Genomic DNA, 14,589 nt, shown 5'->3' with positions numbered 1-14,589 from the left:
TTTATAAAGTGGTGTAATGTTACTTGAAGGTAGACTATAAGCTAAAGATGTATTCCGCAAACCCTAAAACAACCACTAAAAAATAAAACAAAAGAAGGAGATATAGCTGATAAGTCAAGAGTGGAAATAAAGATGTATTCATAAAAGATAATCAGTCTAAAAGAAGGCAGATGTTTTAGTCATCTACTGCTGCTATAACAAAAATACTGCAAATGGATGGCTTTACCAAACAGAAATTTATTTTCTCACAGTTTAGGAGGCTAGAAGTCTGAATTCAGGGTGCCGGCTCTAGGGGGAAGGTTCTCTCTCTGACAGCTCTGGAGGAAGGTCCTTGCCTCTTTGAGCTTCTGCTTCTGGGTGACCTTCATGTGACTTAGCATCTCTCTTCTTCCATCTCATAGCTTGCATTTAATCTCTTTTATATCTCAAAAGAGATTGACTCAAGATACCCCCCACACTAATCTTGCCTCATTAACATAACAAAGACAACCCATCCCCAAATGGAATTATAACCACAAGCATAGAGGTTAGGATTTATAGCACATATTTGCGGGGGGGGGGGGGGGGGAACGACACACAATTCAATCCATAACAGCAGGAAAAGAGGGGAAAAAGAACAACAACCCAAATGGGATAGAAAACAAATAGCAAGATGATAAGTTTATAAAAAATCACATTAAATATAAGTGGTCTTGTCTTAGTCATCTATTGCTGCTATAACAGAAACACCACAAGTGGATGGCTTTAACATAGAGAAGTTTATTCTCTCACAGTCCAGAAGGTTAGAAGTCTGAATTCAGGATGCCAGCTCCAGGGGAAGCCTTTCTCTCTCTGTGGGCCATCTCTAGCGCTATCTGGCACTGGTCTCCTGGTTCTGCTGCTGCCAGTTCTCTGCTGCTGCTGCCGTTCTGGCTTCTCTATCCATTCACAGTTTCTAAGCCGCTTCCACACTTTAGGTATCTGTTAGAGCAGCACCCCACTCTTGATACCAAATTTTGTCTTAGTCATCTAGCCAGTGCCAAAAGCCAGTGCCATCGAGTCGATTCTGACTCATAGCAACCCTATCTAGTACTGCTATAAGAGAAATACCACAAGTGGATAGCTTTAACAAACAGAAATTATCTTCTCATAGTTTAGTAGGCTGGAAGTCCAAATTCTGAGCGTCCACTCCAGGGGAAGGCTTTCTCTCTCCGTCGGCTCTAGAGGAAAGTCTTTGTGGTACATCAGTCTTCCCTTGGTCTGGGAGCATCTCAGCACGGGAACCTCAGGTCCAAAGGACATGCTCTGCTCCCAGTGCTTCTTTCTTGGTGGTATGAGGCCCCAACTCTCTGCTAGCTTCCCTTTCCTTTCATCTCTTGAGAGATAAAAGGTAGTGCAGGCCACACCCCAGGGAAACTCCCTTTACACTGGATCAGGGAGGTGACCTGAAGAAGAGTGTTACATCCCACCCTAATCCTTTTAATCACGGCCAGAGAGTATGATTTACAACACATACGAAAATCATAAAATGGAGGACGACTACACATGGCCTAACCAAGTTAATACACACATTTTTCAGGGGACATAATTCAATCCATGACAGGTCTAAACAGCCCAATTAAAAAGGCAGACATTGTCAGATTAGATTAAAAAGAAAACAAAACAAAATAAGACTCCAGTATATGCTGTCTCCAAGAAAGTCACGTTAAATATAAAAACACTGATATGTTAAACACCAAATAGCAAAAAAAATGTTAAAAATTAAAAAATGGAAAAGGATATATACCATGCGAACTATTGAAAAAGTGTTGGAGTAGCTCTATCAACATCACACAGAGTAGATTTCAGAACACGAAATATTGGCAGGAATAAAGAGGACCTTAAATGAAGGGGATAATAAAAACGGTGTCAATTCAAGAAAACGTAACAATCTTAAATATGTATGTACCTATTTTTTTTAATAGCCAGCTTCAAAGTATATGAAGCAAAAATTCACAGAACTGAAAAGGAAAATAAATGAATCCACAATTATAATAGGAAATTTCAACACTCCTCTCTCAATAATTGATAGAACAAGTGGACAGAAAAATCAGTAATAACAGAACACCTAATCAACCAACTTGACCTAACTGCCGTTTATAGAACACTCCATCCGATAAAAACAACACACGTACAATCTGACAAACTAATAATGGCAACAGCTTACACAGCAAACGCTTATTATGTGCCAAGTACTTATACAAATGCTATCGTGTATAACCCTCACGACAACTCTGTGAGGTGGTACTTTTACGACGTTTACAAATGAGGAAGCTAAGGCTTGAAGAATTCAAGTAACTTGCACGATTTTGCAGTTATTTAAGTGGTAAAAGTCTGTGGATTTTAACTCCAGAGCCTGAGCTCTTTGCTGTGTTAAAACTGCCTCGAACTCTTCAAAGCAGCACAAATCCACACTGGCTCTGGAGGTATGTAAGCCAGCCGAGGTCAGGAAAATATTAACCATCCCCTTGATTGCTCTACGTGTAGCATGTTCCCCTCCCCACGAATACTTTTGTCCAAAGACAGATTCTTTTTATTTAAAAAAAGAAAAAAAGACATATTTAAAAATGTAAATGAAAGTTAAATCTATTAGGTACTTACAAGTTAGTACAAAACCAAAACCAAACCAAATCCAGTGCCATCGAGTCGATTCTGACTCATAGCAACCCTATGGGGCAGAACAGAATAGCCCCATAGAGTTTCCAAGGAGCGCCTGGTGGATTCGAACTGCCAACCCTTTGGTTCGCAGCCGTGGCACTTAATCACCATGTCGCCAGGGTTTCCAAATTACTAAAATCAACATTTGGTTGTTTCTCTCCAACCTAAGTAAAAATCAACCCCTACTAAGAGAACTAGTTTGGATTAGAGAGTAGAAAGTGAAGGAGACATAGCTCAGGTATTTGGTACACAGGAAGGAGGTGAGGTAGTTTTGAAGATCTAGCAGGTATTCAGTGCGTAAGATGAAAGAAGTAAACAGAGGAAAACAGAAAGAAATAATTTCACCTACGTTACAGTTAGTTTTGGCTAGGACATAAATGGGCACTGGGTGTTCTTCAACTTAAAGTCACCTTGTGTTCTTAATACAGAAACAAAGCCTGTATTTCAAGAACAGCCAGTTAGTCATGATTATTAAGCTTTCCATTCCCCAGTCTGAACACTCAACTTAAAAAGTCTTCCCAGCAGGACAAAACGTGCCTTTGAAATTTAATGATGGTAACAATATTTATAGCTATAGCGATCAGTCACTGAGAATTTTCTATATGCCAGACACTGTGCTTTCGTATACATTCTCATTGACCCTTAAAAATTGTGTTAGGTAAGCGGTATTATCCTTGTTTTGCAGATAAGTAAACAGGTTAGAGAGGTTGAATCACTGAGGTGCAGAAGTCACACAGCTAGGAAGAAGGGCTGGAATTTGAATCCAGATCTGTTTGCTTCTCGAGTCCAAGTTCTTCCCACCCACACCATGATGTCCTCCTATCATTACAGCCATCCACTCATTCCTATTTAAATCAACCAATGAGCATCAATAGCGCACCTATCACGCACGGTTGTCTACAAAGCAGATCAGGTGCCAAGTTAAATCTTTAATTTACAAAGTAAGCCTGTGAAAGCAAAACCTTCACCAGGCAGTTTATTTGAAGGATAATCGTAAAGAGCAACGATGACCTGAAACTGCCAATATCAAGAATATAATCATGTAGTAAGATGATTAGTCCCTTTCGAGACTAATAAAAACACATGTTATACCTCAATTGTTAAAAATTTACAAAAATATCCACATAAATTTCTCAGGTCATCTAAATAAAAGAAGTACAGCATGTCCCAATTTTTCCAATTTTGTCAATGGTTCCAAATACTCCTTACCTAAGAAAAAAGTCTGTTTTTCCTGATAGAGGATCCAATTGAGAGTCACACACTGCATTTAGTGGCTATGTATCCTTAGTGCCCTTTACTTGGAAATGTTTCTCAGCCTTTCTTTTTCATGACACTGACATTTTTAAAGAATTCCCAAACCTGCTGCCTGGGCTAAGCTGATGCCGACTCGTGGTGACTCCATGTGTTACAGAGTAGAACTGCTCCATAGGGTTTTTTGGGGTGAGATTTTCTTGGGTTTTCTGGAAAGATTCTTTCATAATCTTTATGACAGCAGGTTGCCAGGCCTTTCTTCCACAGTGCTGCTGGGTGGGTTCAAACTTTCAACTTTTTGGTTGGTAGCCAATCACAAACCACTTGTGCCATCCAAGGACCTTTTTTTTCCTAATAATTTTTATTGTGCTTTAAGTGAAAGTTTACAAATCAAGTCAGTCTCTCACATATAAACTTATATATACCTTACTACATACTCCCATTTACTCTCCCCCTAATGAGTCAGCCTGCTCCCTCCTTCCAGTCTCTCCTTTCGTGACCATTTTGCCAGTTTCTAACCCCCTCTACCCTCCTATCTCCTCTCCAGACAAGAGATGCCAATATAGTCTCAAGTGTCCACCTGATGCAAGCAGCTCACTCCTCATCAGCATCTCTCTCCAACCCACTGTTCAGTCCAATCCATGTCTGATGAGTTGGCTTCGGGAATGGTTCCTGTCTTGGGCCAACAGAAGGTTTGGGAACCATGACTGCTGGGATTCTTCTAGTCTCAGTCAGACCATTAAGTCTGGTCTTTTTATGAGAATTTGGGGTCTGCATCCCACTGTTCTCTTGCTCCCTCAGGGGTTCTCTGTTGTGCTCCCTGTCAGGGCAGCCATCGGTTGCGGCCGGGCACCATCTAGTTCTGGTCTCAGGATGATGTAGTCTCTGGTTCATGTGGCCCTTTCTGTCTCTTGGGCTCATAATTACCTTGTGTCCTTGGTGTTCTTCATTCTCCTTTGATCCAGGTGGGTTGAGACTCATTGATGCATCTTAGATGGCCACTTGCTAGCGTTTAAGACCCCAGATGCCACACTTCAAAGTGGGATGCAGAATGCAAGAACCTTTTTTTGAAGAATATAGGCCAGTTATACTTAAAGCCCCTCAATTTGGGTTTCTCTGCTGTTTGCTCATAACTGAACTCAGGTTATGAATTTTCAGCTGAAATACTACGTAAGCGATGTTTTCTTCTCCGGGTATCAGATCTAGAAGCACATGATGTCTGTTTTTGCCACCATTTTATAATCACTTCTCTACTGTGATAATAAGTCCTTTGTGGGAAGATCATGTGAGAGGACAACTCGTTCCTCAGGAAACTCCTTCCCTTCACTCCAGATTTCAAATCTGGATGGAATTTGTCGGAATTGAGTTTTTACTATGATGACTGCCAACAGTGACTTTCTAACTTAATCATCCCTTCTATATTAGTCAGGATTCTATGGTAAAGTAGAGCTTTCTCTTCTCCCCTATTTATTTATTAGTGGAATGGGCTCAAGGATTATTGTTTTATTTAATTAGTTATACTCCATTACTGTCCTTATTTGTTTTTATACTCAAATTGTCCCAGACTTGGCCTGTGGAAACTCCTTCAAACTAGTTTCTGGGTCCTTCTGACAAGGCCCCAACATCTGGGGGGCCTTCCTTCCCTGCTCCATCCCTGGAATCAGTCATTTCTGCAAGAAGCCCTGGTTCATTTTAGTGAGAAATAGCATTTAGAATCTAAGGTTTGGGCGGAGAGATGTGTATTTGAACTTTGAAAAAGGAAAACAGATTCCTTCATTGTCTTCAGACGAGTTAGTAAAAGAGGCACACAAAGGTTCTACTCAGGGTGGTAACACCTATTTGAACTCTAAAGGAAAAGGGCATTTTGGAATATGTGAACAATTATTTCAATTTGGCCAAACCACTGTGATTTACTCTATAAGCTACAGCTGACTCAACCTTACTTTGGAGATGAAAAACTAAAAGTAAACTTTCTGTGTCTTTATAAACAGTCAAGCTGTTCCATTTACCTTCTTTGAAGGGGCATCCAACTCTGACAGAATGTTTTCTTCAAAACCCTTAGAAGGTTATCTGCTTTGTCTGTTACCAAGATGTCCTGGCTTAAGATCGTTCTCTTAAGTTACTACTAGAAGCAAGTAAAATATCAAGAGCAAGAGCTTGAAGTATTAAGGAAGTAAGATAAAGAATGCAGAATACAAAGAGTCTATTTCTATTCCAGACCCAGTAAAATAAAATTGCAATTAGTACAAGCTAACCTACTCCACGAACAATGGCCAGCAAATAATCCAGCCTGCAGTGCAAAGCTCATCCAGCAAAGTGACATAAGCAACCTGTGAAATGAAGACCCAATAGCGCCCTCTTCTAACACGTACACATCAAGGTTTAAATACTCTGAGGTCTTGACCCCAGAAACTGCTGGGTGGGTTCAAACTGCCAACTTTTAGGTTGGTAGCCAGATAAAAAACAAACTACAGAGCAAAAAATCTGAAGCATAAATCTGTAAATACAAAAATAAAAAAGTTGAAAACTATTCAGTGTGTATGTTTTTTTAAATAAAAATCACTTGGAGTTGTTTCCTTTAAAGTACAGGGTTTGTACTGCATTATACATTTTCTTTCCATAATATAACTCTCATCTTCCATAAGATCATAAGACATGATTTACACACACACACACACACGCTGGGTTTCTGAGCTATACACAGACTTGAGGTAAAGGAATATAATGGAAAAAGCTTTGCACCAGGAGGAAGGAGACCTGAGCTCTAATACACCAACTCATTAAGTGATCTTATTTACACCAGTTAAATCTTCTGAGCTTTCGTATTGTCATTCGTAAAATGAGACAGAGCAGATGGCTTTATGATTTTCATCTGTTGTGATAAATACATACCATTTGACTATATATCATAATTCACAAGTTTAAGGAAATTTTCCCAAGGAGGTAAAGAATTAAACCTAAATAGGAATGAACGGCTTTGATCAGTAACCTTGAGCTCCTTACCAGCAGAGATTACTCTATCAGAAAAACAACCTGTGTTTTAGAATAGCTAACACTTACTGGAAGGAGCCCTGGTAGTGCGGTAGTTAAGCGTTCAGCTATTAACTGAAAGGTCAGTGGTTAGAACCCACCAGCTGCTCCAGGGTAGAAAGGTGTAACAGTCTGCTTCTGTAAAGTTTACAGCCACAGAAACCCTATGGGGCAGTTCTACTCTGTCCTGTAGGGTCGTTATGAGTTGGAATCACTCAAATGGTAACAGGTAACACTCACTGGAGCCTTACTATGTGAGTCAGCCTTTGTGCTGAATTCTTTACACGCAGCAATTCGTTTAACCCCTGCCACATGCCAATGAGAGGCGTCACTGTCCCTCCCTATAGACAGGCTCAACCAGGTCAGCCTGGCCAAGGTCACACAGCAGTGCTGGGGCTCCAACCAGGAGGGACTCAAAGCCTGTGTATTTTAACCAACCTGCTGCCCTGCCTCCTAAGAGGTAAATCAGGAGCCAAATATATTCTCAATTCAGTCACTGTATAATCCTCCTTCTTGTTACAGTAGAGAGAAAATAGTTATGCCTGGCAACCAACCAAGAAACAACTCCAAATTAATCATGGGAACAAAGAGAAGACTGTTTAAAGGTGTGAATTTCCTGAAGAGAAGTGTTGGGTTTTGGTGACAGGCAGCTTTTCCCTCCAATCAAACAAAAGAGCCATAGGCACTACATCAGAAACACCAGCGAGGGTCTTAAGGGCTGATGTTATTATTCACTCTCTGCATTTTGTTGCTGTTGTTGTTGTCAGGTGCCGTCGAGTTGGTTCCGGCTCACAGCGACCCTATGCGCAACAGAACAAAACACTGCCCGGTCCTGGCCATCCTTACAATCGTTGTTATGCTTGAGCCCATTGTTACAGCCACTGTGTCAATCCACCTCATTGAGGGCCTTCCTCTTTTCCGCTGACCCTGTACTCTGCCAAGCATGATGTCCTTCTCCAGGGACTGATCCCTCCTGACAACACGTCCAAAGTATATAAGACACAGTCTCGCCATCCTTGCCTCTAAGGAGCATTCTGGCCACTGTTAGCTGCTGTCTAATCAATTCCAACTCATGGCAGAACAGAACTGCTCCAGAGTTTTGAAGGCTGACCTTTCGGAAGCAGATCGCCAGGCCTGTCTTCCAAGGTGTCTCTGGGTGGGTTTGACCCACCAACCTTTCAGCTAGTAGTTGAGTACTTAACCGTTTGTACCACACAGAGACTCTAGTCCCTGCATTAAGACAGACCAAAAACCTCAACACAATTACGGGGAAAGGGGGACTCCTCCCAGTGGATCTGCATTGGTTCTGGGTCTGCCCCACCGTTTCAAGTTTACTGCCTAACTCTGAGAAGTATCAACAAAGAGGCTCAGAGACTGAGCCCTAACAACAGGGACTCCTTCTTGCTTCGTGCTAGGCCATTTCAACTAGCTTGTCTGCTCACTGGTGGGACTAAGTAATGGAATATTTGTCATTTTAGTGACACTCTTCTTGGCAGTTCTATGGCATTCTAAGGAGGATGAATAAGGTCATGTATATAGAAATTCATATACCAGAAATACCTACTCTGAGTTACTTTCATTCCTCCTAAGACCCCAAAAAGGAGCCCTTGTCGTGCAATGGTTAAGCACTTGGCTGCTAACCTAAAGGTTGGCGATTCAAACCCACCCAGCGGCTCTGGGGTAGAAAGACCCAGAGCCTTGAGCCTAGGAAACTTTATGGAGCAGCTCTTCTCTGTCACATGGGGTCATTATGAGTTGAAATTGACTCGATGGCACCCAACAACAAGAGCCCAAAGTGAGGTTTTCTCTGAGTGTTCCTCGTTTCCTCAAAACACAAGTTGTCTCTCAAGCTCTCAGAGAGAAAACCTTTCTCTCAGATGATTCTGAGCCTAGAAAAAGCCGCTTCTGATAAGCTATGGAGAGTGGGGATACTATACAGAGGAGAACGAACTGGGTTGAAAAAATAAAGGCATGAAAAAATAAAACACCTAAAAAGACAGTCATTTTTGTGGGAATGAATTTCATAAACAAAACTGCGTTATTTCAATTTTCTTTATTCCTTCTATAAAACAGTAAATGAGTGTCTCTAAAACAATTTTCTCCAACCAAAGACATTTTAGTTTCAGATATTATCTGATCCTCAGACTCAATTTCAGTCTCAGATCTGCTGGTCTTCTCTGAAAGGAGAGAGAAATGAGAACACTCAGCCCACTTGCTTCCCAGATCTCCGGTAGTCTGTATCTCACTCACACGCAGAAGAAACAAAAGTGTCAGAAAATTACCCTTTTTTGATCCAACCCTGGATGAAGCACTGAAGAATTTCTTCACTGTGGTAACCTTGCGGGTCTTCTCATTGGTTTTCTTTTCTTCAAACTTGGAAAATGTGAGGGACTGGGCCCCCTGGTTGCTCTGACTGCTGGCAAAAGCCTCTTCTTCCTCCCGCTGAAGCCTGTAATTCAAGAGAAGATTAAGAATGAGTTGATAATTTCTAAGTTTTTCTTGTATCTAAAGGCCATTACTCAATGGATTGAGGAGCCTTTAAAAATTTTAGAACTAGAAGCTAAATACACCAAATAGGTCTGAGGTCTCTGGTAGGGAGCTACAGTCTGAAACCGTCCTATGTGCTACTATAGACGTCAAAGTGACATCCTCCATGGTCATGTTCACTCAGCAAACTATACTAGGATTACATGGAAGAAATAAGGCTCAGTCCTTTTCCCTAACAAGTTCAAGGTTGGAAGGGAGAAAGATGTAAGAGAATAATTACCATACGCTGCTACAGTTTCTTGTATAACTGACAGTAAAAACCCAAATCAGTAATGACATGGGAGACAGCAATTAAATCTGCTAGAGGAGGCCTGAGAAGGTTTTACAGTGGTGACATGTGAGCGACATCTAAGGAGCCCTGGTGGCACAATGGTTAAGTGCTCTGCTGCTAATCGAAAGGTTGGAGGTTCAAACCCACCCAGTGGCTCTGCAGGACAAAGACTTGGCAATCTGCTCCCATAAAGATTACGGCCAAGAAAACCCTATCGGGAAGTTCTGCTCTGTCACGTGGGATCACGATGAGTTGAAATCTACAATGGCATACGATAACTTCAGCCAGGTGAAAGGGCACACCAGGAAGAGGGCAGTACAGATGTGAAGGCATGTGGTCCACTGTGAAACATGTTCAGTGTAGCCAGAGCACCGACAGTGTGATGGGCGATGATGCTGGATACACAGGAAGGCACTAGAGGTAGGCAACCTTGAAGGCAGTGATGGTTAAGGTTGTGTGTCAACTTGGCTGGGCCATAATTCTCAGTGTATGTTGCTGTTGTTGGGTGAAGTGTTCTTTATATGTCTATGAGGTTGAGTTGGCTGATAGTGGTATTTAGATCTTCTGTGTCTTTCCTGAGTTTCTTTCTAGTTATTCTGTCCTTCTCCGAGAGTGGTGTGTTAAAGTCTCCTAGTATTATTGTGGAAGTGTCTATTTCTCTTTTCAGTGCAGTTAGAGTTTGTTTTATGTATTTTGAAGTTCTGTCATTGGGTGCATATATACTTATTATGGTTATTTCCCCTTTGGTGGACTGACCCTTTAATAATTACATAACGTCCTTCCTTGTCTTTTATGGTGGATTTTGCCTTAAAGTCTATTTTATCAGAGATTAATATTGTTATCTTGCTCTTTGTTGGTTATTGTTTGTTTGATGTATCTTTTTCCACCCTTCTAAGTTTTAGTTTATTTATGTCTTTGTGACTAAGGTGTGTCTCTTGCAGGCAGTGTATCAAAGGGTCTTTTTTTTTTAAATCCATTCTGCCACTCTCCAACTCTTTACTGGTACATTTAGGCTGTTTACATTCAGTGTGATAATTGATATGTATGAGTTTACTGCTGTCATTTTTTTATGATTTTTTTTTTTGTGGTGTTGAGTTTCTTCATTCTGCTTAATTTTCTGCTTTTTTTTTTTTTTGGATTGTGGGTTGTCTTTTATTTCCTTCTTTGCAGTTGGTTTTGTATATACTGAGTATGATTTTCTTCTTTTATATTTTGATGAATAGGCTTGTTAATTTTCTTTGTGGTTATCCTGAAATTTACCTTTCTATTCCAAAGTTTAAAGAGTAATTTATTTCTTCTCCATATGGAAGTTCTATACCTATACCCTTTACTCCCCCTTTACATGTGGAAGTGGTCGTCATTAACATATTGACATCTCTGGGTCCATTTTCCTTCTTTAAGCTTTATTTTATTTTTGAGAGTTCTTTACTGGGTTGATATCTGGCTGATGTTGTCATGTGTTTTAATCTCAGGTTGTTGTTTGGTGATGTTAGTTTTCTGTCCAAAGGACTCCCTGCAACATTTCTCGTTAAATTGGGCTGGTTTTTACAAATTCCCTTAATTTTTGTTTAGCTGGAAATGTCCTGATTTTACCATCATGTTTGAGGGATAATTTTGCTGGATATATAACTCTTGGCTGGCAGCTTTTTTCCTTCAAGGTTTTATATATGTCATCCCATTGCCTTCTTGCCTGCATGGTTTCTGCCAAGTAATCAGAGCTTATCAATGCCCCATTGTAGGTGATCTTTCGTTTTTCCTGAGCTGCTCTCAGGGTTCTTTTGTTGCCTTTGGTCTTTAAAAGTTTGATTGTGATATGTCTCAGTGTTCTTTTGGGATCTATTCTGTATGGGGTTCATTGCATTTCTTGGTGGTTATCTTCTCATATTTCATGATATTAGGGAAGCTTTCTGCCACCAAATCTTCAACAATTTGTGCTTTTTGTTGACTCTTCCCCTTCTGGGATTCTGATCATGCATAAGTTATTCCTCTTGACGGTGGTCCCACATTACTCTTAGGCTTTCTTCGTTCCTTTTTTTTGGTTGTTCCTCAAACAGATTAGCTTTAAGGGATTTGTCTTCTAGTCTACGGATCCCACCTTCTTTTGTTTCGATTCTACTCCTATGACTTTGCATTGAGTTGTCTATTTCTGAAATTTTATTGTTAAGCTTCTGGATTTCTAGTTGCTGTTTTTGTACGCTTTCCAATTGTCTATTTATTTGGTCACTTTGTTTCCTGAATTATAATGTTTTGTCTGTAATTTCCTTGGTCATGTCTGTGTTTTTCATAGTTTTGTCTGTGTTTTCCTTGATTCCTTTGAGGATCCTAAACATATGTCCTTCAAATTCCTTATCAGGAAACTCCATTACCTTTTCTTTCTCAGGGAAGATTTCTGGTTCTTTATTTCAGTCACTTGCTGGGGCCATCTTGCCCTGCTTCTTTAGGTGGTGTGCTATTGTCTGTTGTTTTTGGGTCATTAAGAGGTTATTTATTTTTTAATTGTATAATTGTTTGCTGGGTCCTGTTTCTTTGTTTTGTTTTGATGATTCCTGGCAGGTGTGGTGCTCTGGTTGCTGGACTGGCCGTGCTGTAGCACTCCCTACTGGGTGAGTGATGGGCAGGTGTAGGAGCTTGAGTCTCTGTTTACTGGTCTTGCAGGGCAGCGGAGGGTGGGATGGTCAGGCTTTGGTCCCTGTTTATCTTCATTTGGTGGTGCAGGAGCAGGAAGCATGCTCTCCTTGCAGGCAGAGTGGTCAGTGTGGTGGGTGTGGCAGACATGTGTGCAGTTGCTCTACCTTCCCCTCCTCCTGCGTGGGGAGAGGGAGGAACAGCAGGTGGATGTTTGCTCAGTTGTGCCTTATCTACCTGTCAGGGGACGGGGAGAGGGAGGAAGGTGAAGCAGAGACATATGCATGTGCTAGGCAAGGGGAGGGAGGAAGGGGGATGCACACACAGTTTCAATTCCTCTGGCCCTGGCTCAGCAGGTTAATGGAGGCAATCGTGCCTGGTGGATGTGTGCACAGTAGTGCTGCCCCCAACTTACGCTGGGCAGGGGGAGGGAGGATGGGGCGGCAAAGGAGCCCACACACAGTCATGTCTCCTCCATTCCTCGCCAGACGGGGGAAGGAGGAGGGAGCGGCAGGCAGGCTCTCTTGCTGTCTTGCCACTGCTGCCCCCCGCTAGACCCTTAAGGGGGTGTAGGTTGTGGGTGGGCGAGCTCATGGGGGCATGACTGGTCTTACTTGTCAGATGGGCAAGGGTGGGTAGTGGATGGGGTTGGGTGGGATGGGGGGAAGAGGACAGGCTCATATTGTGGTCCCCTAATCAGGCCAGTTGGTTGAGGTATGGGACCCTCTGCCACCTCTGATTAGGAGGATAGGGTGAGGGGGAGTGTGTCCCTCCTGCTAGGTTGCATGAGTGCTGGACGTGTGTCGCACAGATGCTGGGGCACCTCATGCCTGTTGCAGCCAGGGAGCAGAACATGTTCCCTATTCAGTGCGAGTTGGGGGCCGCCTGGGCACTGGTTGGGTGGTAGACCTCCTGCTGACACTCTGTAGGTCCACCACCTCGTGTCTGCCACTCATCCCTGAGTTCAGGAGCCCTGGCTCCTGAGTATCTGTGGTTCTAGATCTTGGCTCCCTCCCTCCCTCCCTCTACTTCTTTCTTTATGTGTCTATAGAGTTTCTCTGTCCCTTTTGGGAAAGTCACGAAGTTGCCTTGCTGTTCTCTTTACCCGGGGTCACCGCTGGCTTTGTCCTAAGTTGGCCACGTTGGGCCAAGATGGTTGGCGGAGCTCCTCCCTTCTGTGTGACTCCTCTTTTGCTGCGTTCATTCACTTTTTCCTTCCAGGTGGTGTTCGATTCAGTTCTTAGAGCTTCTTTTTTTGATATTCAGGGTTCCCAGATTATCTGCTTCTATTTTGCTTGGTTTTGTGGGGTCTGTGGTGCAGGGGGAACGTTATGGTGCCTGTGACTAAGCCACCATCTTGGCTCTACCCAAAACAGATTTTTAAGGAAAAGTTAAATTTCTGTAATGTAAGGACAATATATACAAATCAACAGGTATTTATTAGGCATCTACTCCATGTTCATCATTGTGCCAGATGCCACACTGGGTATGTTAAAAGAATGAGGGAAATAAATGCTTGATGAAAGCTGTGTGCCAAGCCCTGTGCTAGTACATCACATATATTATCTCGCTTAATCTTCACCATGATGTACACTTACTTCCATTCTCCTATTCCAAGGAGCTTATGGTCCAAGTTACAGAACTAAGACTGACAAGCCCCAAACACAAATAATTAGAAGTTAACACAAACACAAAATGAAGGTATCATTGAGTTATTAATTAAATGTTGACTGAGAAAAGAAATTTCCTCTCTCTAAATATTAAGCAAAAGACCTCTTTTAAGTGTTAAAAAGCAAAGGTGTCACTTTGAGGACTAAGGTGTGCCTGATCCAAGCCACAGTATTTTCTATTGCCTTATAAGCATGCAAAAGCTGGACAATGAAAAAAGAACTGATGCATCTGAATTGTGATGCTGGTGAAGGATGGTGACTATACCATGGATTGCCAGAAGAATGAACAAATCTGTCTTGGAAGAAGTATAGCTAGAATGCTCCTTAGCAGCAAGGATGGCAAGACTTCACCTCACATGCTTTGGACATGTTATCGAGATGGACCAGTCCCTGGAGAAGGACATCATGCTTGGTAAAGCAGAGGGTCAGTGAAAACGAGAAGGACCCTCAACGAGATGGACGGACACAGTGGCTGCAACAACGGGCTTAAACATTAGCAACAATTGTGAGGATGGTGCC

The 14,589-nt window shown here is 42.0% G+C and overlaps 1 protein-coding gene across 3 annotated transcripts in view; it reads right to left on the bottom strand.

Annotated features, from left to right (window-relative positions):
* RABGEF1 (RAB guanine nucleotide exchange factor 1) overlaps nucleotides 1–14,589 on the bottom strand; it is a 66,032-nt gene that overhangs the window by 25,778 nt on the left and 25,665 nt on the right. For all 3 annotated transcript variants that reach the window (XM_064296066.1, XM_064296067.1, XM_064296068.1), the window contains exon 3: nucleotides 9,240–9,406. In XM_064296066.1, the coding sequence (XP_064152136.1) occupies nucleotides 9,240–9,406 (167 nt within the window). The remainder of the gene's footprint in view (nucleotides 1–9,239; nucleotides 9,407–14,589) is intronic.

This window comes from Loxodonta africana, chromosome 12 (assembly GCF_030014295.1).
Source record: "Loxodonta africana isolate mLoxAfr1 chromosome 12, mLoxAfr1.hap2, whole genome shotgun sequence".
NCBI lineage: Eukaryota > Metazoa > Chordata > Mammalia > Proboscidea > Elephantidae > Loxodonta > Loxodonta africana.
The sequence above is the reverse complement of the archived record's forward strand: the minus strand, read 5'-3'. Positions and strand labels throughout refer to the sequence as shown.